A 24,535-nucleotide genomic window follows, 5' to 3' on the forward strand; every position below is an offset into this window, starting at 1 on the left:
TGAATGGAGGATTAGATTTCCTACAGAGCCACTACAAGGAGTATTAATGGACTATTAAAGGCTATTATAGAATGATAATGTGATAATAGAAATATGGCATCAAAAAACTTAAAATTATTACATGGTAATAATCTTTTATGATCATTTTTGGTTTCAAAAAACAGGGATCAGCGCAACCCTGTTCTTCTCTGCCTCTGTGTACTCCAGGCTCAGCTGTTTCTGCTCCGCCACACTTGGTCAGACATGGCAGGCCATCAAAAAATCAACTTGTTCCCACTCCACCTGTTCAAAACACTATTAATCTGCTGCCTTCCAATAAAAGGCTTGGCTTTCACGGAGGAGCCAATAGAAAGGCATTAAAGCTGTGAGACCCAGGCCAATCCCAGGCTGCATTCTAATGTGGCCTATCTTTATCAAGGTGCCACTCCATTTCCAGATACTACTTATTTATGATTTCTGAGGAAAGAGCCGGCAGGAGGCATACGTCTTTGTGAGAACACTAAAATCTGTGTCCACAGGGCTCGCCCGACACTTCAAATATGGAACTATCACACACCGCACTGTGGCTAAGAAGAGGTGAGGGCCGAGAGTGAAGAGTTTATCTCCTGCTACACTTTTCTCTGATGTCAAATTTGGCAGAGACCAGGAACTTTGTAAAATTGCCTTAAAAGGACACTGATATCAACTAGTTCTCTTAATTATTTGAACATCTGGGGCCGGTGGGTGTGATCCCAGATCTAGACATCGCCTTTTGGGTGAGAGAACTCCTTGTGGGCCCAGCAGAGGTTTTCTCCTGACTGGATTTTATTGGATGAGTTCCTGAGACCTGGAGGCAGAGTTACAGTACTTCCCATGGATCCAAACATCCAGGGGTCTTTCCTGTTCAACAACAGCCTGAACCAATTCCCCTCGGACCTCAAGGCACCAGTGTGCCAGTACTCAGTGCCCAACTCTTTCTACAAGCTCAACCCGGGCCTGAACAGCCAGCTGCCAGCAGGGACCCCTCACGGCATCAGCGACATCCTGAGCCGCTCCATGGTAGGGATGGGCACCACTGGTACCACCACCCTGCTGTCCGGATACTCCACCATGGGGGGGTTCGGCCCCTCCGTCACCAGCACGTCTATGTACTATAACCGAGACTACAACTCCTCCCTGGGCGGCTTCTCCAAGCCTGGCGCCGAGTGCCCCATGAAGGGTCTCAGCGTGAGCTGCTGGGCAGAGAGCGGCTGTGACTGGAGAGGAGGGAGGCAGCAGTGCACCAACAGTGAGTCTAACTGCTGCAGCCTGGACTCATCATCCAGCTCATCACCACATTACAGCTTCCCTGTGTCTGTCTCTGAGGAGTCACCAAGAGATGTCACCTTCTGGTGATGCAAAATCATCATCTTCATCAAATTCATTTCACTTCATCAAACAGAAAACAGCCTCATCAGATATATAACATATAATGTCAAAAACCATATATCAAGAACAGTGTGTGGGTTAAATGCCTGATTTGACTAAAGCATACATTTTTAATGTCCATAAAACTGTGAATAATACCTTTGTTTGTTCTAAGGGCTTATTTGGTCAATATGTTAGCAATATTTTAAATATGTAATATCTAATGGAAAACTCATAACACTTAAAAACTGAAACTATGAATGATGAGTTCATGCGGCAAATAAATAAGCAGTCAAATATTTATTAAGTGGTACTATTATATAACAAGTAGGTGGTGTTGCATATTAAATAGTGTTTATTATATGGATGTTAGACTATTGTTGTTTGTATATAAAACAACAAAAAATAATTCATAGTCTATTCTGCAAATGTGCATCAAATACATACTTTGATTAGGGGATGAACATGTTTCTCATTCAGAAACAACATGTCTAATTTTGAGCCCGTGAGAAAGCAAATACTTCTGTGGTTTACACAGGAAAACTGAAATATTTCAAAGATTTAGGCTTATTCCATATAAGGCTTATTCCATGTGATAAATAAGAGAAATGTTTGCAATGTTTTCAGGTAGCGGTCCTCTGGGGGAGATGTCGGGCAGGAAGAAACACACCAGACCGACCTTCAGTGGACATCAGATATTTGCTCTGGAGAAAACCTTCGAGCAGACCAAGTACTTGGCCGGGCCAGAGAGAGCGAGACTGGCTTATTCTCTGGGCATGACTGAATCTCAAGTTAAGGTAAAGTAACCAGCACATTTACATTAAAGCTAGTAAAGTGATGCTTTTGTGTGAGGTGACTTACAGCTCATAAGGTGACTTCATAACTTACTACTCTAATGGTTTCATATTGTTCGTTTTTAATTTTGTTATATTTCTTCATGTTTGACCATTGCCATGGAAGTTTTGTTGTATTTTATGTGCACCAGAGGAACATTTTGCAACTCTTGTTTTAAAAAGTGCTATAGATTCATGACAAAAAAAAAAAAAAACCCAAAAACCTTGAATATCTGAGTCTGTGCTATTATGTCAGGAGCAGCAACAAATAGTCATACAACCATCACCATCATGCAGAAACAGGGTTATGGATGATTTTTATAGCGTTCTATGTTTCATAATGTCTGCAAACAAGATGCACCTGTTAAACGATACGCTCATTCACCACGAGTCACGCCCACTGACAGTTGAACCCCTGCTCTGTTCAGGTGTGGTTTCAAAACCGACGCACCAAGTGGAGGAAGAAAAGCGCCTCGGAGCCGAGCTCCACGCAGGCCAGCCACGCGGGGCAGAGCGGCGAGGCCTCGGAGAACGAGGTGGAGGACGAGGAGTACAACAAACCTCTGGACCCCGACTCTGACGACGATAAGATCCGACTGCTGCTGCGCAAACACCGCAGGGCTTTCTCCGTCCTGCGCCTCGGACCACACCACGTCTGACACACATGATGCAAATTACGCACAAACACACTCACACACCTAGATGTACACACGCTTCTCAGCAGACCTGCATGCTGTAATAAAACGTGTACAAAGATAAGTTAATTAGTTTTCAACACAGAGTTGATCAGTGAGCAGTTAAGCATGTTCATTTATGCCCATCCAACAAAACAGCATTAATGGACAGACTAAAAAATTAAGCTGAAAAAAAAGTTTACTTTTGTAAGTTATTACTGTAAAAAATCACCTCTGGTCTGTTTAATGTTACACTGGTATGTGAGGGAGTAATGTCATACACATCACTTTACTAAAAAAAAGGTTAAGAAAATGACATGGAAAAAACTGCATGATGCTCTAGATAATAGTAATTAAAACAAATATCTTCATTATTTGTTCTCTTTTTATTTTATTTCTGTAGTTTCTTTTCCATTTCTGTGTTTATTTGTATTCTGTTTGCTCTGGTTAATTTATAGGAAGGAGGAGAAACTTTCTCAATCCATCAAACTCAATATACTCCATGTTTTAAGGTAAAAACCAACTATCTCACAGTACAATAAAGAGTATATGGCACACATTCTCAGTCATTGGATCCAAATTGCAGAAAATTCATTTTAAATTTTTTTTAAAATGGATATACCAGTAGATGAAGTCATTATGGGAGGTAATTTTATTTCAAGGGAATTGAGCTTTATCAAGATTTGACGTTGTTAAACCATATGTGGGTTAATGCAGATAAACCACAGGCCTACAGGGTGTAGAAAGTCACATTTTTATATATTTTAAATCAAGAAGAAAGTGCACAAGCATGTTAAAACGGATATAGAAAAAGGCTCTGCTAACATGTCATTACCAATTATTTATAGTCCGCAAGTATGATTTGTAATTCTGCTACATGCTTAAATTGAATGCTGACTTGAGGTTGGTTAAAGTATTTTAAAATGACAAGCTTTGTTTCTCATTATTGTATACATGCTTTTGAAATACATTGTAAGAAAAAAGACGTTAAGGTGGCAATTGTGAAAAACACCTGAAATGTTGCGCAATAAATTATTGTGAATTATTTATCAAAGTATGGCGGTTAAGTCTCATATATCTCAGTGAAGGAACAACAACAAATCACATAATTTGGCTGCATTGTTTAATCAAGTTCTGCCGGTTTAATTCCCATCAAGCGACAGTTGGAATGAAACTACAAGCAAAAAAGCACAAACCGCTGAAGAGAAGAGCAAAGGTCAAGGGTCAAACCTTGTGTGATTTACTTGTGCAGTATGGCTTAATTGAAGACAATGACCCCCTGCAACCCCCTCCAACATAAAATCAATACTGACAGACCAGCTCATTCACTGTTTAGGCTCAGTGAGTTAGACTCCGTAATGTTGTGCAGGTGGCTGGAGATGACTGTGTCAAAGAGAAAGTTGAGGAATGCTGCTGAAACAATTTTGCTTTCATTCCTCACATGAAAGACAACAAATAATCTGGAGTGTGACAACCATGTGAAGATCATACATCGCCAGTTCTGTTATTATGCAAACGTTGCTCAAGTTTTTTCTTGATGCCATTATTAGACAGATATTCAGAGGATTATTTTGTCAAGAGTTCAACCATCAAATCAACACAAAAATGAAATTCAATATAGGTGAGAATCAGTCACAAACTCAGCAGCCTCTTGATTTGTTGACCCTTGAAGATTTCCAATCTGAAGAGCATGTCCTAAATAGTTCCAGCTTTAGAGGGTGAGCTCAATACCTCGTCTGTTTCACGTGTCATTTGTCTTCTGTCATAAAATAAGTGAAGCTCTCCATACTGCTGAATTCTAAAACTATGGAAAATGAATACATAACAGAGACATACAGTATTATATAACTTGGGATTAATGTCCAATAGAATTTCATCTTTTTTTTTATACAATCTGACCTGAACAAAAGTCAGCACCAGTGTTTTTCCTATCTGAATATAGAAGTAAGGTCAAATCTCTTCCTAGACGCAGCCTAGACCAGAAAGGCAGCAGCTGTTAAAAACATTTCCACAGAAGTCTGCACAGGCTCTGGCACGCTGTATTTTGGAAAAAATTATCAGTAGTGTTATTACCACAGACAAATAGAAGTCTGGTCTGTTCATTTATCAAAGTATGAGGTTTGTTAAGATAAGAACTTGGAAAGAAAGCCTGAGGGTCTGAGCCGTCTCTGAGTGCAGGGAGGATGTTGTAGTTGGGATGAAAATAACGTCAAGATCATAGATGTAGTTAGTTGTTAACCAGGATTTCTCTCACAGTGTGCTTTACCCAACCAACAAGTTTATCAGCATCACTGGGAAACCAGTGTAATGATCATGTGTTTACCATTTTTCCAAATGTGTGACTCATGAACTGTTTAGTTTCAATTTTAGTTGTTCTGCTTTGTGCAACTTTTGAGAACTGAAATTGACGAAAATGATGTGTGTGTTGCAACATATACTGTGACTACAGTGCTGGTAAAGCTAAATAAATAAAGCAGAACATGTTTATGAGGGTAATATTTTATTTACAAAAGTGAAATATCGCAATATGTAGTGTTTGACCAGAGTTAATCTAAAGGTAATACTGGCCTTATAACGAACTCCACTCCCATGACTAGTCAACATTGTCACATGCTAAAAAGTTAATGACTTACAAGCTGTCTTGATTTTTATTGTTAAGTTAATCTTGTTACGGCAAGCCTTCAGTCCCATTGTACAAACATGACTGACAGTCCAAGTTAATGTGAATATTTGAGAATTTGTGCATGAAAAAATATTTTTTGTATGAATACAGGGAGTGTGCTGCAACACCAAGTTATGTAAGACAAAAGAAGTTTCACGAAACACTCAGAAATATTAAAATACAACATGTAACAAACCACAAACATATTTCAAATTATTTCAATTAGTCATTATTAAAGCCAGATCAAAAAAAAAAAATCAAACACATCAAAAGTATATTACAGCACTGGCGCTATAAGACTATGAATCAACCAAACAAAAAACAAACAAAAAAACAATGATATCCAAAAGCAAACAGTGCCTTCTGTGGTGTGTGTGGGTATACACGGTATTTTGTGAACAACTTTACTACAGTTAGAAGTAAACATGTGAGGTCTACACTATAATTGTTTTGGCAATGAAATAAGGTAGATGCCAACCAGAACAGGGTGGAAATATATTTTGTACAGACGCCATGCAGCACAGACAAACTTTCAGTGAGTAAGGAGAGCTGAAATCGACAAATTTAGAACTGCTGAGCTGTGGCTTGTGGAATAAAGCACTTGGTATTAATGTACGGTTGGTACTCAAATAATGTTACTGTAAATAAACATTCTGTTAACTGATTCAGCTCCTACCACAGTGTTCATGAACACATGAAAACTGCTATAGTTGTTGTATATAGCCTTTTTTCTGACTGTCTAGTGTCATTATTACACAATGCTGATACTAAAAAAAACTTAATAAACATTTACCAAAATACTTTCTGAAATTAATTTTGTTATGTGATCAAGAAAGACTCACATCGGACATAGATAAAGCCGCTGTGAGGAAGTAGCTACATGTATGAGAAACGTCAGAAACACGTCAGTAGGAAATCCTTCATAAAAGATGTTTTTATCTATGGAGGACATCTGACCAAACATGTCAACAGGAAACTGAATTAGCAGCATTTCTCTACTGTGATGTAAAATCCTGCTGACAGTGATGGTAAACACCTTTAAAAAAAATAAATACCTGAACTAAAAATGCCATTTAATACAAAATCAAAGCACAACACACATAGTCAGTAGGACTGATGTCCAACACTTGATTTTAAAGATCCCAATTTTAGTTTTCATTATTTTGTTTTTACATACACTATGGATCATGATGACACTAATGCTCTTAAAATTTAGGTAATGGTTAACTGACACTGGACTCTGACTGGTTGAATTCACCTGCTTATCTAATTGAAAACCTGCAAAGTGGCCTGACTGGAGGGATTTCATAAATTATTTGGAGCCAGTGAGGACACATTTGTGACATCTTGGCTGGAATTTGTCTGATACTTTAAAAAAAAATGCAACATCTCAAATCACTCTAATCAAAATGTAACAATGTTTTGCATTATGTTTTCACACTTCCATGTAAAAGACACACACTTGAGTCTTTACATCATCGTTTTGTCCCATTCAAAAAAACAATCTCCACGACTGCAGGCAGGAACATTCTGAGCTTTCAGATCAGGGGGCTTTAAGATCTATGAGTGAGAAGAATCTGAAAATGACAGCTGCTGATGAATCTGTGTTGAAGTCACCCGGGCTGCAGATGATGTGAGGGCGGTGTGTTCGCAGCAGCAGGGACGAGCTGAGTCGAGCCTCGTGGCTGGCTGACAGGTGGGTTGTGGTGGGTAACCATCATGCTGGTACCGATACTGATGCAGAGCTCTGAGGATGGTGCTGGTAGACCTGCAGCACACACACACACACACACACACACACACACACACACACACACACACACACCATGTGCCAACAGAAACAAAAGTGTAGGAATGAGACCAGACATAAGACTCTACTCAAGTATGAAAATGATTCTTGCCTCTACAAGCTGATAACAGTGCACGTGTGCGATACAGTGGGTGGGGACACAATATCTTGCTGACAGTGATTATAAAAAGTGTCTGCCCTGTTATTTGACACTATTAATATCAAGTCAGAGGCCACTGGAAACCATTCAAAGCACACAAGAACACCGTCCTTTCGAAATGTTGCTAACCTAGACCATGCAAATTCATCTGCTATGTAACTCCTTTGAGATGTGAATATGCTCCATACAATGCATTGTATATGTCATGCAAGATGTCTCCCTAGCAGCTAAAATGTAGCCTCAGAAATAAAAAGTAACCAATGTATTGAAATGAACTTGTTCTTTGTCTCAAAATGTCAAACACAAGGCAAACGTGAGCCAGCTGTAACATCTTTTAAGTCCCTTCACTGTGTGGATCTCATCATTCTGTGGCTCTCTAAAGAAGGACCCTCATGAAAAAGCAGTTCATCCTTAAAAAAATAAATTTAAACGGCAGCAAAACAAAATCATGGCCGTAAAAATGCCAATAACCTGTCCGGCGCAATGTATTTGTCTCTGGCCGACCATCCACATGGTAATTAATGAAAAAAGCGGGCGAGCTATGCACTAAGTGTGTGAGGCCACAGTGACAGTGGAGAGGATTCAATAGACATAGATCAGTGAAAGGTGCTGATCGCCTGTGGTCCAACTACACTGGACACAAAGGAGCACTTGTGTCCTGCAGGCACTTCATCTTAGTTCATATCCCGACTCCACTGGGCCAGCTTGGGTTATGGCTCTCTAGGGACCGGAACAAGATTACTGTGATCGCTCTCACACATTGAACCTCCCCTCTGGAATCACAACATACAGACACTTCCACATGCTGTGCAATATAGGTGCAGACTCACTGGCACGTTCTCTCACCATTGAGAGGGATCCAAGTCAATGGCCGTTTGTCTTCAGCGCGAAGAACAAGAAAACCGGCTGTGAGAAAAACACAAAAACATACCTGAGTTACTCTGGATGACTGATTTATTTGCCTCTACGACATTCATGTTATTTAACTGTTACCTTATGATCTCCCATACAGACATTTGGACCCACATTGTTGTAAACAATGCTCTTCTCATCATCATCACTCTGAAAAGGAAAGTAAACTTCTATGTCATTTGGACAAGTAAAGATGATGCAGCAATAAGAGTGTGACACTCAAATTTCACTCAAAATTCCACTCAAATACTTTAATAATAACGGTAATGATAAAATATTTGGCTAGTCGTAAGGAAAAATGAACCTGATCCTCTACTAAACTGCAGTGTTTGAACTAGAGCTGCAATGATTAGTCAATTAATCGATAAGTCGATTGACAGAAAATTAATCGCCGGCTATTTTGACAATCAGTTAATTGTTTTGAGTCCTTTTTTAAAAATAAATGTCCAAATTCTCTGATTTCAGCTTTTCAAATATGTATATTTTCTGGTTTATTAAGTTCCTATGATAGTAAACTAAATATCTTTGGGTCGTAGACTGTTGGTCAGGACAAAAGAAGACACTTTGGGACGTCACTTTGGGCTTTAGGAAACAGTGATTGACATGTTTCACCATTTTTGGACATTTTATAGACCAAACGGCTATTCGATTAATTGAGAAAATAATTGACAGATTAATCAACAAAGAAAATAATCACTAGTTTGGACACTGATGTTAGAAAGTTACACTAGCCACTTTGTCAGCTTTATCTGACAAAAAAATAACCTACTGTGAGTGAGTGCACTTAACAGAAGTTGCAGTGCTGCATTAAACTCATAGTCGTAGTCACATTGTGTTGGACATTCTGTCATCTTTTTTTGTGGTTCAAACATGATCTCAACTAGCTATCGCCACCATATATACAGAAAACATGCAGAAACATATGCATTACAGCTTTAACAGAAATGGAAGTAAATATTGATTTACATTGTGGATGAATTCTTGGGCAGTGTGTGACATAAGAATACGATCACACCAGGCAGGACAGCGAGTGTTCATGTACTGGGTTGGCTTAGTGTACTCTTCACTGTAAGGGTAGCTGAGAGAAACATGTAAAAAACAATAGTGTAAATAGATGATAACGTCAGAGTTTGGGGACATGTTTGCAATAAGTGTCTCAGTTACAATCTTACCTGGGTGGAAACTTGATTTCCTCTTCTCTAATAACATCATGAAAGGCTGTGACTTCTTTATCATATTTCAAAAGCTGGGGAATAGAAACAATTACTGATTAGCTCTACAGGAAATCACAGCACATTTAAAAATAAATCATGATGTGAGAGTCTACAACTTCAGCCGGGGTGAACACGCAGTTTACTGTCAGTTATCGCAGTTTTGTTTACCTCCAGGCCTCTGTATTTACTGTACTGTCATTTGTAGAACTTTATTTCCGCTGACATAATCTAATCTAAAATCTGTGAAGACATGTCAGATTGTTGCTAAGCAGCCTGATGTGTTGTAGATTTAAGTCACGAGTGTTTCTGAGAGACTGTGCTGATGTGAACATTGTAGGTGAGAGTTCAGTATGTGCTCTCACTGCTTTGCCGTTGTCCTCCCTGAATACTGCCTGGTGCACGTAGGCAAAGATCTTCTCCTCAATTTGCAGAAGCACCTGTGGGTGAGATGAACGTCAGGTTTAATGAAAGCAGCACTGTAAATAAAACAACAGTTTTTGTCTTAACAGACAGTCGTAATCACCTGGTGGTCATTGTCTTTTTCCTCGCAGATGATTTTCTCCACTTCGTTACTGCTGTCCTTCTTCACTGTCTGCACATCTGCCGCTGTGGACAGATGCTGCTCACACAAATACAAAGACAGGGAAGGATCAAACACATGGTGATGGTGGTGGTGGGGGTTGGGGGGTTGGGTGTTGACATCTGTATCTCATGAGCTTCAGGGGCAACAAAAGTTTATTCCTACCTGGACCAGACTTAGTGTGTCCAAACGGAAGTTGAAGTCTCCAAACAGGAAGAAAGGCAAAGGAGTGTAGCGATTGTCTGATATCCTGGAAGGAAATCACACAGATGTTTGAGACTTTTTCTACTTTTTAAACCTTAATTTGAGTTTGTGCAGACTTACATAAATATTAAAATATTTTGAAGACAGTCTAATGCTCTGTTCAAGGGTCAATGTTCATGTAAATTTGTGGAATATCCTGTTTACATGACGACTAAGGCTGTACGATGGCTGCTGATATTGGCCAGGACACTATGAGAAACATACTGCATTCATAGAGGTCATTGAGTCAAGCAGATAGTCTTAAATATTCCTTTTTGGTTATAACTTTGTGTATTTTTGCTGTCATCTTGTACTTTTGCAGCAGCTGCAAATCTGACCTGTTGATGACATATCTGAGAGCGTTTTTGCGGTTGGCTGAGTAAATGGAAGGACTGGAGTTGCAGGCAATGAGGTTGGAGGCATCATGGAACAGATGGACATTGACCAGGTCCAGTCCTCTGTGAAGAAAACACACACAGTCACAAAATATGGTGATATGTAGCAGATGGAGGAAAAAATAGGAAACCATCTGATAACAAAGCCTGACATCTGATAGGTAGGTGTGTGTGTATGTGTGTGCCAACACGGGTGTCACTTATGAGGAGCTTTCTTATCAGTGACTGTGCTCGTGTTAATGCTCCACAAACAAGCACATTTGTCTTCTGTGCCAAACGCTCACTCCTTTTCTCTGGCTGTCACTGTAAAACAATTAATGTGCATCCAACAAACGAGCTGTGTTGACTCACAGCATGATCTTGTGCCGCACAGACTCTGGGCTCCTTTTGTTATAACCCCCAGGTAGCAACACAGCAGAACAAATAGCGACTGCAGAGCAGAAAAGGCTGTTTGCTAACTTTGAGACACTGCAGCAGCTGTGTCATTTATTCTGGTGCTTTTCAGGGCTACATTCAGCTCACTTTCAGGTGATTCAAAATGTATATTAAAATATATTTATTTGACAAATTAAAGGAAATTGTACTACAAATAAAATTCTGCTTTTGGCCTATGTCAGAAACAGGCTGCCATGCTGCTTTGGCTGTGTTTATACTGTGTGTGAGTTTGAGCCACTGCAGCAGCAGTGAGTAATTGTTTCTGGACATGGTGAGAGCTTAAAAAACACTGGTGTTGAACCTCAATATTTTTGTTTTACTGACCAAAATGTAAAAACTGTCGAGAATTACAAATGGCCACTAAATGTCTCTACAGGTTAAATCCTAATTTTTTAAAGACAATTTTGTTAAAATAAAGTTAGGTTTTGTTTTAAACCTGCATTCACTGATTTTGGTCTCTTGCGAGCAGTGGAAATGCAGTATAAATCATCTTTTTAGCTTTGTCTTTGGTCTCCACCAACTCCTACGAAAAGTAACCGGCTCTTTGACAGCTAACTGCTCAACTATGTTCACCAGCTAGTTGCTAACTTGTCTGTCTGCTGGTTGGTGCAAAAGGAAAACAATGAGCTGAAAGATGCTAAAATGCCTTGTAAGATTGAGCTAAACCACAGAATTGGGTGATAATTCTCTGTTGGGGCATCACTATGAGTGACCCCCTTTCATACATATTACATACACATACATATGACAAGTAGTGTGAACCTTTGTTAACATAAATATATTGATTAAAACTGCTAAGTAAAGAATCTGAAAAGTTTTGTTTCTTAACAATACAGAAGTTGATTATTGTATTGGCAATTGAAATGAGAGATTTCACACTGTACCCAGCCCTCCTCTGCAAATGGAAAGAAAACCGCTTGTCCTTTGTTTCATAACAGATAATTACTTCATGATTTTCTCTTCTTTCATTTTTCATTTCATTGAACTCAACTGTATTATTATAACAAGGCTTCTTAGTGTCTTCTTTGTTCCTTTGTGTACCAAGGCTCATTACATGAAAAGACTGGCTTTCAAATATGTAAAGGTTATGTGTCTTATAACAAGGGTGCTAGTTTCATTCTGTGTGTGTGTTAGCAGGACAGCCTTTTCAAGAAGTGTATTTCTAGCCCTGACTGGTTAACAAGGAGCGGTTAGTGTACAGTACGTACTGGTTGTGTATGATCCAGCGAGTCCTCATGAAGCCCTTTCTGGACCACTTGAACTGCAACACAGATAAATTAGAGTGAGTCACTAAACAGCAGTGAGACGTGTCTTTGAAGGGCCAAACTGATAATTATTGATTCTTTCACATAATTTATCTCATCTCCCTGTCAGAGCAGGCAGACAGCCCTTACAACCCCAGTAGACTCATTTGTCCCAACATCTCCCTTTGGCCCACACGTACCCCTCCCCACACCTGCACACACATACACACACACACACACACACACACACACACACACACACACACACACACACGCATACAAATGCAGGCATACACAGATGCACACTCATGCATACATACTCACATCAGGCCAGAAATTCTTTGGGAATTTTTCTTTTTCCACCGTGGTGACCCCGTTCAGAGAGCCCACATACTTGTTCTTCCCCGACACTGCTTTAAAATCCTTAACTGTGAGGGGCAGAGAGTTAACGGGAGGCAAAGAGAGAGAGAGAGAGGGAGGGAGGGAGAGGCGTGAAATGTAAAAGAGTGAGAAAACATGCAAACAGCAATCAATAAACTGGTGTTAACCTCATCAGAGCGGCATACGTGATGAGAGGATCTATAAGCGAGCCATTAGACTGTGTTTGGTGAACAACAATCGGTTTGGGCCACACAGCGAGTGGCAGCTCCAGGATGTTTATGGTTCTTCCATAAGCTTTTCTGAGGAGCTTTTTCACCTCTAACGTGACTGGACTATGCAGTAGGAAAATAACAGCTCCACTTTAAATTCAGGTTCTTTGCAAATATGTGGCCGGGAGGGGTGGCCATCAAACTGTCATTATGAGCAGAGAAATGTCGCGCAAATCCTGGTATTAAAAAATGACAAGAATTTTGCCAATCATACACAACATTGCTCTTACTCCATTGATGGTATGAGCCATTACCAAAACAGTACAGAACGCAAGGGGAGTGGTTTACTTTGAGTTAAAAAAAAAGCAATATAAATCCATCACAAACTGACAAATAATAAAATGATAATGCAAATGTCACACAGTAGGAAGAAAGTTTTCACCATTGAAATCATACTGGCAGATGTTTTTCAGTGTCTTGTGGATGAAGTATATGCTCCCCAAAGCCTGTGGAGAAAAATAAAAAAAGAACAGAAATTTTACAATTTTTTATAAAACATACATCAAAAAACATTATATGTAAAATCAGTTTCAGTTTAACCACAGAAACATCCCAAAAGGGAGTTTGCAATTGCGATAAGGATCTAAGCAATTCATACTGAAATGACACTTTTAATGTTGTTGCAGACAGTTAGTTTCAGACACCTGCTGCAAAGAACACCACAAATACACCTAAAAAACATGTTTTGACATGTTTAGTCCAACAAATTCAATTAAAAGTTCAATTTAAATAAAATCAGAATTTATTTTAAATGTCTCGAACTGTCTTTATATTTCAATTGTGACATCAAAACTTTATAAAAGTATAATTGAGGCTTTGAAATGAAGCACTGAAGCCATGCCTGACTCTTTCCAAGTGGATTCTCAGCAGCACGAATCACAAAACAGCAGTGACCCACCAAAAAAACAACACAAACTACACAACTGAATGTGGTGACAAAAACAGTAGAAATCACCTCAACTCAACCGCCTCGATGATGGATTGAATTGTTCTTTTCCCCATCATGTGAGCTGAATTGTGAGGCTTGTATTGAACGATACAGTAAGACACAGTATATTGTTGCTCTACTGAAGACGCATGAAACTTTAAAGAACGGAGACGCACAAAGTGTAGATATGAGTGCACAACACATCCACGTACTGCCCCTCGTACACACACTTCAGCACCCAATCATCTCTGACATGGGCTGACAATTTTTAATGTACTAACTGCCTGCTCCACTGATCTGATTAATCATGCCCTGTGAGATCAATAAAGACAGAAAATTAAAACAATTTAAAAGGTATTAAGCAGTAGGCCTGCTGTCTGCCAAAGCGGCTGCTGTGACTGGGGGCCGAAGAAAAATCAGCCAGCGCTCAGCCAGCGCTCAGAGGGCTCGGGGCGTGACATCCCCCCCTCCACCTCCATCCAGCCGGAGCATGAGAGATCTCTCCCTGAAGAGATCATTTATCTTCAATGCCAAAGTCATCCTCATTTAATAAAATGGAAGTGTCTCCATGGTTGGCTCCACCAAACGACAATTAGTGACCAACTTGTCCAAACTAAGATTAGAGTCTGAAAAGGTTGTTAAAAAACTAAAAGCTGACAGAAAAAATGTTTCTACAAGAGGAGCAACTTTGAAAAAAGTTACATTCACAACTAGAGCAAAAAGTATCCTTCTTGCACTCAATTAAAAGACTTTGTTATAATAATTAGCTCAGGAACTCTGATCTAAATTTAGATTATGTTGGATCAGTAACTGTTATGTTTAAACAGTACTTGAAAATACACACAAACACACTCAAACACAGACAAGCATTCTCCTCCACATTCCCCTCCACATACTCTGCCAAACACCTATCTTCATCAATCAGGTTTGTGCACAGTTTAATAAAAAAATATTGACTTACAAGTGATTTTTTATCAAAACACCATTTGTACTGGAAATGCATGCAAGTCTGCCCCCTCTACTTCTGCAGCCCCTCTGAAAGGAGAACCCCCCAAACTCTCTCTTGGCCATATAACTGATGATCCGCAGCCGAGGGGAAACAAATTGAAAATCAATGCAGGTGGCACAGATGAAATGAGAATGAGGCATAGTGTGGAGAAGGGAGGGGAGGGGGGGCTGCAACCCTCTCAGGGCAAAGAGTGGAGGGTGCGAACACTCAAGCACAGGGGAAACTTAGTCCCAGCTGTCCTCCACCCCCCCTTCACAGTTTATTTATCGTGCACAAATGGGCTGGGATCAATAGTTTTAATCTAGAGTTAAATGTATTGACTTTGCCCTGTCTCCCCTACACCTGGCCATTGACTTTCTCCTTTTTACTTCACGCACCTCAAGTCTACAGATGCAGCCATTGACCCCTACTGTCAGGCGCCCAGTGTGAGGGTATCACCTGGGAGGAGTAAGGGTTAATAGTTTAAGAAATATTCAGCCACTTCGGTCAACTGGAGGGGGCAGAATTTCAGAAAAAAAGTAATGCTGACTAACTCATTGTTTGAACAATATGGGTAGACGTGTGTCACTAGAAACTGTATTTGAATCATTTATATTTGAATTTGTATTGCTCAACCTGAAAAACTGCATTAAAAAACTGAATTTGAATCGAATAATTTGAATTTGTATTGTTTAACTTGAGAAATTTGCATTGAAAAACTGAATCTGAAAAGTATAATTCAACAAAAGCTCTTCCTCAACAACCGGCTGTGTCTCAGTGAACTGAAATTGAATTGTGGAAGTATATTGAGAGTTGAATTTTCAGTGTGGATCGAATACAGTTTAAGAGCAACTGAGTTCAATTTCATAATATTACATTCAGTTTCAAGTTTATTGGAATTCAGTTCCAAACTAATAAATTCAATTTCAAATTATGCTATTCAGATTCAGTTTTTCAATGCAATTACTCAAATTAAACAATACAAATACAAATTACATGGTCCAAGTTCAGTTTTTACTGCAATTATTCAAGTTGAGTAATTCAAATTCAAATTCAAATATAAATGATTCAATTTCAGTTTGTAGTAACACATACAGTATTTCTGCCCATAGAGCAATGCTCTCTGCAACCAGCTCAGTTCCAAGAAAGAGACTGAAAAATTGCTTGTGCTGCACGAGGTCACTAAAAAAGAAGTTGGAGGTGAGAGATGGTTTTCACAATAGGTGCAGAGATTGAGGCTGAGCCCATGAGCTGAGCAGCGACCCACCAGCTCCCTAATGGTAGTCTAGTAGCATGAAGCTCAGACTTCAGCTACAGTATCAGACTCTGGGTTAAACGATAGATGGTGATAAGATATTGGCATGAGTGACTAAACAAACCTGTTTTTAAGAACATCTCTGTCTGTGCTTACATTATGTAACTAATACAACTCTGTTTCACTCTGCATCTTTGAGATGTTTGTCACATAATAAAACTGTGGTTTTGCACACGTCTGACATGGTGCAGTGAGCCTTGATATATGAAACTGTACCCATAAACACAAACACCAAATCTGATGATGTACTGTAAGATTTCACCTTGTTATTCTATTATTTCCAGTTCTTGGTCTTTATCAGGAATAAAAAAACTTTCAGTTATACATACAGAAAAGTTCCATCACTGTTTTTTTAAAGTCACTCCGCTTTTATACTTTCTCATTGTGTAAATGCACGTAAACGGTAATAAAACACAAAATCTCATTAATCTAATTATTAGTGCAAAAAATAACTATGCTTATTGGATAAACAATAAGACAATGGACAGATAGAATAAACAAATACAAACAAAGCCAAGAGAGCTTGTGTACTGTATGTACGTAACAGGACCTCATTTTTTGTAAAGGACCTGCTAAAATTCACTGATATAACCTGAAAATACAGGCAAACATTAAAGGTTTCAGAGTAACCCCTTTCTTTGTCACATCTGAGGCTATGACAAAACAAATGACTTCTGATGCTCCAATAGCGTCTACAAACTCTGGCTTTCAATAAAGTCACCACCAGCTACAGTACTAGCTCCTGCTTTTTACTGAAGTGCAGAGTGCAAGGAGTACCTCCAAACATCTCCTTTCACTAACATGGAGGAGGGCCCCATCTAGTGGAAGGACCTGGGAACTACTCTGATTTATGTGTTTCTTACTGTGAAGCTGTCTTCTGCTTGGAACTGGTTGTCCACATAGATACAGACCCGGTCAAAGTCTTTCATTTCCTCACTGGACTCAATGCTCCTGAGAACAACAGAGCACAACAGAGCAAAACAGCTTCTTTTATTGGACATGGATTGATAAGTCCATCAACAGAAAATAATTGTCAATCATATCTATCATTAATCAATCATTTTTTAATTTTGTATGCATAATTACCAAAATATCATTGATTCTAGCTTCCGAAATGAATATTTGCTGATGTTCTTAATCTTATATGATTATAAACCGAATATAGTTGGGTGTTGGACTGTTGGTTGGACAAAACAAACTATTTAAATATGTCAACTCTGGGAAATCTTGATGGGCATTTTCACAGTCTAAACCAAACAATAAAATGATTTGAATAATTGTTATTTACAGCTTTATTTGGAATAAAAAAAATAAAAGAATGAGACAGGAATCTCTTTTTTGAAGTCTGTAGTAAAAAAAACGTGTTGAAGGAAGAATATGACTTTAGATGTATTATGAGTGGCACATTATTCCTACCAGAAGAATTTTTCTGCGTGGCCCATGTTGACCATGTAGTCCTTCCCTCCAACCTCCTGGAAGTGCAGGGCGATGAACTGCGGCTTGTAGCTGTGGATAGTCTGTTACCAAGCAAAGCAAACAGGTTTCAGTCTACCAACAGGTCTTACATTACAGGGTAATGAGGAATGAAGAGAACCAACACTGTATGTTACAGGATGGAGTTGACTGTCCATTAGAGGTCGTGTAGTTTTCCTGTTATTGAATTTCTGTGAAGGGCCTAGTTGTGCTAAGTTATCACTTATCAGCACAGTATCTGTTTTCCAGAGAAGAGCAGTTGTGTATGTTGGGTTGTCACGCATAACATAATGATGCCAGCAGTCTATGAAAGTGGGTCAGTACCAACAATATAACAGTTTTATTTGCTTCAATTGCACCAGACTTTCCACAAAATGTAAGAGGTAAATATGTGACACCGCCAGTAATGAGTGGGAATACCAAATGTGTTTCAAATAATAAAATCATATCCTTAACCAATTTTTAAACTGTGAATTATTAGTCCAGGATGCAGAAGTCCCAAACTTACCTTATACAGTTCTTGTAACCATTCACTCTGAATCTCACCCACCTATAAAAATGACCAATAGAAAAATAATCAAAGACATGCAAATCGTTCTGCAAGCAATGGTCTCAAATCAGATATTAAACCACCTGGTGGCAGTGCAACAAGCTGTAAACATAACACTGACATATTATAACCTTGTTATCTGTCATGTTTGAATATTTACCCGTCCAGCAGACACTGAGCAACATTAGCATTCATTTGGAAATAAATTTCTGGTAACTTGATGATGTAAGTCCAATGTTTTCTTATTTTAGCTCTGTGTTGACAGAAATATCTAGCTCTTAAGCTCTAGATGCTCCACAAGCTCACCTGCTAGTGGCTTATAGAAACTCCATTAATTAATTGATTTCAAGTAATTTATTTAAGTTGAAGGGAAGTCCGTTGTATAAGTGTGTGGCTTCTTGACCTCTCCTGTCACCTCTTTTTTTATTTCTATTATCTGGATTTTATGCAGTCTTATGTGCGTGCAAATAAAATTTTAAAAATGAAATAAAAAAATGTATTCAGTGAAACAGTTGCCTGCAGCATTGATGCCAATGAGAGCGGTGAGAGTCAATCGTAACAGTAAAGTTGCGGGCCACAAAACCAAAACAATGAGCTGAAACATACTTAAAATCTCCATAGAGATGAGGGGAACTACAGTCAGATGATAATTATGTGTGGGTTTGTCACTATAAGCGACCCCTTTGACATTACACATAGTCAATTGATCCAATGTCAATACAAAAATATAGATTAGAGCAGCTTTAAATGTGAAGTATCACTCCAACTGCACAGTTTGTGCCAGTTTTAACATGTACTTCCTTACAAATAGAATATACAAAAATGCTTTTACTCTTAATAGCTTCCAGCTATAAAATTACATTGCCATCTAACAGACAAACAGATCTAATGGCATTCAGGGAGTCATCAATCACTGAGAATAATACTCTGAACTAGTATTAACTCCAGACCGGTCAAAACAAACAATCAGGATTGTATGGAAATGTTTTCCTGTATGTTCCGTTTGTTATGTGTTCCAGGATGTAGTCTCATTCAAGAGTAGCTGCACCTGTCATAATCTGGCCACCGTCCACTCATTATCCCTGAAGGTGAGGTTTAATATTGCATGGCCACTTGACAGCTGACTGTACTGTAAAACATGTATGAGGGAAGCAGACAGATAAACCTTACACACAATTATCTCTCAAACAAGCCTGAAACTTACTTAGCAGGCACTTCCCTGTAAGGAACAACAGTCTTCTATTTACACTGGAGGTATTAAAACAGATCTTGACAGGATTTGTATGAGAGAAGGAACTATTCTTGAATGCTGCACGCTTAAAGTGAGACACTGATTCATCTAATGTGTTCAGTTTAACAGTTACCTCATCCTACCGTCTGTAATAAAGTCTGAAGAATGACATAATCTACTCAGTTGTGAAAAGGAGAAGCACTTGACAGGTCAATACAGAGGGTGTGATAAATATTCCCCCTTGTATGCTGAGTAAAATGTTTTTTTATTCTAATAGTGAAAGCATTTTGCATCTCTGATTCTCATAACAGAGAACTATCTCTGACTTTTAAACTGGCCTCGCTGGCTTTTAAAGGCCATATGCAGTATGTCAACCCACAACTGCCCCTTGAACTGAGTTGTGACATTTGCGTCGTTTCTCAACACCCGCCCCAGAATTTCCCCAGCAGTGTAGTCGCAGAGTCCTGTACAATCTTCAGCAAGGCCAGCTGTATTCATACCAGCTGAGAAATGGCTTTGCATAGTGTATTTGCATGGCAGTGTGACAGGGATGACTGCAGCTCAGCCATTGTGACCTGAAGGACATCACACACATAATTCTGGAAACTAACACAGTTTCTATTTACCTGTGATCTCCCGAGGACAATGGCACTGGCTCTGTCCTCCGACCCTGATTCTTTCATACACTATACGGCATGAAATGAATACTGTTTTTTTTTTTTTAGAGATAAAGTTCAGACAGGAATTACACTAAAGATGCAATTCTGCTTGCACAAGACAGAAAAATACAGTATATTAAAAATGAGAGCACGACCGAAAACCTGAAACACTTACTTATTTTAAAATTCACAATCCAGCAACAAATCGGTATCTTTTTCTCCCTCAGTGGCGAAAAAAAGAGCACTAGACAACAAGACAAGACATGCTTTGACGATTCTGTTGATTATAGAAAAATGTAATTTTTTCTGAATCCAACATGGTGATTAAGGCTTTGCTGTTCTAAGCAGTCTAACAGTTATTGGGAAAACTGACTGAAATGTGTCAGTGAGTGTGTTTGGCAATGATGTGCTTCAACAACTAAAACCCTTAAGGACTATAATTTGTCTTACACCATTTGTATGAGTAAAAGGAAGATTTAGGCAACAGCGAGTCTGGTACCCACCCATGACAACAAGCTTCTAGTGTGATTATAATGCAATTAAATACAAGCATACAAAGTACTTAAAGAATTACATCACAAGTTTAAGGTGTTTTTCACAATTTCCTGATGTTCCGACATGTATTCTTTATCATCAGCATCAGAGGTGGTTATCTCCAGCATACTTCTATGATGTGCCAACAATGTTACTGGTGGCACAGAGCGGGTGTAAGAGTCGACCGTCTCACTGGCTGAACTGCTCTCACAGGGCACTCAGCTAGCCAGCACTGTAAAGCAATAGGATTTATCCTGTGATGTGCTTAAGGTCTTGCTCTTATCCCGAAGGTTGGGTGAATGTTTAGGAGTGTTTGTTTATAGAAATGGGGGGGGGGCTAAGTAAGTAGAAAAGCTCAAATCCCCCGGCGAAGATATTCATCTGTTTACATATCTCCCACAATGGGATCTAACATGTTTTCATTGGAGCCCGATCTGGCAACCGGAAACATGGTCCTGAGCCAAATTTCCATGAGTGTCAGAGAGAGAGGGAGAGAGTCCTCCTCCCCCATGCAAAGTCGGAAAACTTTGTCAGCCCAGCTCGGGCCAAAACTAAAAAGCTAATGTAAGTGTTTAGAATAGTTAAATTACAGCCCAAATCTCTTTAATCCCTTATAAAAAAAAGTGGCCTTACTTAACTTAGTTACTTAACTAACATATAAGACTAACCTAAAAAAACAGCTTATATAACACTATAGGAATAACATTATAGGAACCGAGCTGTAAATACTATACAATATGATAAGGAAACTGTTGAGTAACACTCCCAAACATTAAAACGAATTATTTTCATCTTGGATTGTCACCACCAGTTGTGAAACATAGTGATGATTTGTTGGAGGCTCACACCTGGAGAGGGCCCACGTGAATCCCTGCAGGACTAATTGGTATTTTAAAAATGTGAGGGGATCCCTGGGTAATATAGTCTTCAATGCATCCCTACAATGACACAATGCAACAACAAATACTAAATGTGATGCCGTGGATGAAAAAATAGACTTATGCTTGAGTGAGGTTAAGAGAGTCAGAAAGTCTAGGTAGTGGTGAGGTCTGATGTGACACTGCAATCTGTGGCCTGTCAGATTTAGTAACTTTCATTTTCAACTCTTTTTTTTAACCAGGAAGAAATTTAAAAATGTCCTAACCACATAGGTAACAGCAACACAAAATATGTGAGAGAAAAACAGGGTTGTAAAATTAAACACAGAATGGCCAATAACATTGATATAACCTATATAGTAAACTGTATATTTTATTAAATAAAATTAAACCCTTTAAGTTCTTTTAAACAATAGTATTTTAAACATGTTAAATATAGGTTAAAGTTTTCACAGGTCTAGCTGTTGACTCACTTTTCAATATTTCAATATTTTGCTAGACAGCTGCCGATAATTAAGCACGAGTGACTCCACGGTGACACATTGATTCATCTACAATCATAGTAACAGCTCATTAAAAACGCGCGAGGAATTTAACACATATTTCCCTGAGATGTAGCAATGGAGCCCATCCAAAGTTGCTTCATACACCCCCCACACTCCCCTCCACCCCCTCCAATCATTTCTCTACCAGCCTTGCAGCATTAAGCATAATCCTCCGGCAGCACTGCAGTCTGGTGTAGTTTTCATATTATTCTCAGCGGTCTACTTACATTGTCAAAGAGTGACCCGACATTTGCGGTGACAAGCAGCACATCAGCGTATGTTTGCATGTTTATCAGCTTCACAAACAGTCCGAAGAAAGTCGTCGCCAAGAGACGCTCTGTCCAGGGCCTTTCAGTCACTCTCCAGGGGGAGCTTATAAAGGCTTATAGTGTGAGCCAAAAACCGTAACTACTAGCGCTCAAAATACACCAGCATCGCATTGGTGATACTGTGTTGCTCCTGGTCCAACTTGTTTGCTGATGGCGGGCTGTCGTCTCAGGTCGTCATCGTACGCCGCGGCGGCGCTCTTATCCATCGCAGAGGCGAGTAGAGGAGCGGTGAGTTGGTTTAATAAGCCTGCATGCGTGGATTTCCGCCTCCCCTCCGATAATTGGACTAGTAGCTTCTTAGAGGACTTAACCCAGGCTGGACGGCGCATCTGCTGCCGCCTTGACAAACCCACAGAGAATCAGCAGTAGCAGGCGGTTGCAGTTATGAAGCCCGGTGCCCCGCCCCATGATAGTGTGAGCGCTCAATTACAGTCTTCCTCATGTTATGTCAAGTTTTATCACCGCTGAGCAAACATCGTGGCCTACACACCAACATGTAACCTCGTCACTATGAAGTCCATATTTAAGTCCTGTGCAAGCCTGCGTGTATTTGCCTGTGCAGCAGATGATATTACATTATTTATTTATTATATTTTCTTACAGCTACACGGTATTGATTCAACAGTAAAAACTTTATTGTGAGATGATATAAAAATGCCATAATAGCATCTATAAGGTAACAGCACAGGGACTTACAAGGAAAAAATACCTGAAAGGACTCTGAACTCGCCATTCAGCATACCACAGGCTCATTATGTGTTGGCTACAGTCTCAACAGGAAGTGTGTCATTTTCCATTTGTGAAACTATTTTCTTTCATTGAAATATCCCTTTGTTGGGGGAAAGTTTGCTTTTGCCATAATTGTTCTCCTCCCTAGCTTTTTAACAACTGGCAAGCCCAAAGGATCATAGCAGGAGTGGTCTTATCTGCTAATGTGTGTGCTCATCTGTAATCACTGCTGTTCACTTCACCTCACACTGCAACAAACTGGAGGTACAGTACCACCAGAAGCTGCTATGTCAGAGTGACTGGTTTTGGGTTTTTTTTTAAGTGCATGACCGACAGTTTCTTTAGAACAACCTGCCTCCTACCATTTCCAGTCATCACAACTGTAGAGTAACCACAGTATTTTCCAACACAACTACAGTAGCTTTCGCTTTACTCAGTGGTACCAATAGCTGTAAAAGTCTTATTTGGTGTAGATGGATGTGTGCCACAGCAGTCTGAGCTTTGGTCCAGGGTAAAGCAGAGATTGCTGGGGGCCTAACTCTGGCTCTCCATAGTGCTGTTAGTGAGCTGTTCAACCATGGCACGGTTTACACAAGCAACTTTTTTGGCTCTTCTCTCTGCTTCCTCTTACTCCTCCTCCGAGCACTGTGTTGCTTTATTCACCAACGCCAACAGATCCATTTGAACCTATTGCAACAGAGATGCAAAAGAATGCTGCCATGTCCATCACCGGTCTGGAAACAAAGACAGTTAAAGGGGAAACCTTTCTGAAAGGCGACTGAAGCGGTTTACTGCAGCTATGGGTGGCCTAGGTTTCAGATGAGGGCTTTGCAAAAGAATTGGCAAAATACGCCTGCAAGGAAAACAAAATCTTATTTGGACTTGATCCTGAGTGCTCGGTCAGTTAGGATATAAACACTTAATGTACGTATATGATGTTCGCAATAAATCTCAAATCCTAGTGCCAAACTATTGTTGCAGCTTGGTGCCCACTGGACAATAAATCAGACAGGAAACGTTAAGAGTCCAGGCTTACTTGCCAAGAAAAGCACTGCAAAGCAACAGCTAATCAAGGCAATGCTGTTTGATTGGAGAAGAAACATTAAATCCCAAAAATATAAACTAAAAATGCTTTGCTTTTAGAAAAATATTTACCAGATGATACCAGATAAATGAGTAGGCTAAAAATGCAACCTTCT

The 24,535-nt window shown here is 39.5% G+C and overlaps 2 protein-coding genes across 4 annotated transcripts; one reads left to right on the top strand and one right to left on the bottom strand.

The window, feature by feature from the left end:
* Nucleotides 1-852: 852 nt before the first annotated feature.
* Nucleotides 853-3,880, top strand: nkx6.3 (NK6 homeobox 3). Its single transcript, XM_042420069.1, has 3 exons — nucleotides 853-1,267; nucleotides 2,014-2,183; nucleotides 2,648-3,880. The coding sequence occupies exons 1-3, from the start codon at nucleotides 853-855 to the stop codon at nucleotides 2,876-2,878; spliced, it is 816 nt and encodes a 271-aa protein (XP_042276003.1). The 3' UTR covers nucleotides 2,879-3,880.
* A 1,494-nt stretch (nucleotides 3,881-5,374) lies between these two features.
* Nucleotides 5,375-23,065, bottom strand: inpp5l (inositol polyphosphate-5-phosphatase L). Of its 3 annotated transcripts, none has more exons than XM_042422312.1 (16): nucleotides 22,506-23,065; nucleotides 18,390-18,431; nucleotides 17,825-17,925; nucleotides 17,272-17,359; nucleotides 13,560-13,623; nucleotides 12,852-12,955; nucleotides 12,492-12,544; nucleotides 10,792-10,911; nucleotides 10,376-10,460; nucleotides 10,154-10,249; nucleotides 9,993-10,067; nucleotides 9,589-9,662; nucleotides 9,383-9,494; nucleotides 8,498-8,566; nucleotides 8,335-8,410; nucleotides 5,375-7,323 (listed from the first exon to the last, which is right to left on the bottom strand). In XM_042422312.1, exons 1-15 carry the CDS (start codon nucleotides 22,563-22,565, stop codon nucleotides 8,369-8,371), a joined length of 1,185 nt encoding a protein of 394 aa, XP_042278246.1. In that variant the 5' UTR covers nucleotides 22,566-23,065; the 3' UTR covers nucleotides 5,375-7,323; nucleotides 8,335-8,368. The 3 variants fall into 3 exon arrangements, with proteins under 3 accessions (XP_042278246.1, XP_042278245.1, XP_042278247.1); XM_042422311.1 differs by having other exon boundaries at nucleotides 8,351-8,410; nucleotides 22,506-23,062; XM_042422313.1 differs by lacking the exon at nucleotides 22,506-23,065 and adding an exon at nucleotides 19,480-19,624 and having other exon boundaries at nucleotides 8,351-8,410.
* Nucleotides 23,066-24,535: the final 1,470 nt, after the last annotated feature.

The sequence above is a fragment of the Thunnus maccoyii genome, chromosome 9, assembly GCF_910596095.1.
Source record: "Thunnus maccoyii chromosome 9, fThuMac1.1, whole genome shotgun sequence".
Taxonomy (NCBI): domain Eukaryota; kingdom Metazoa; phylum Chordata; class Actinopteri; order Scombriformes; family Scombridae; genus Thunnus; species Thunnus maccoyii.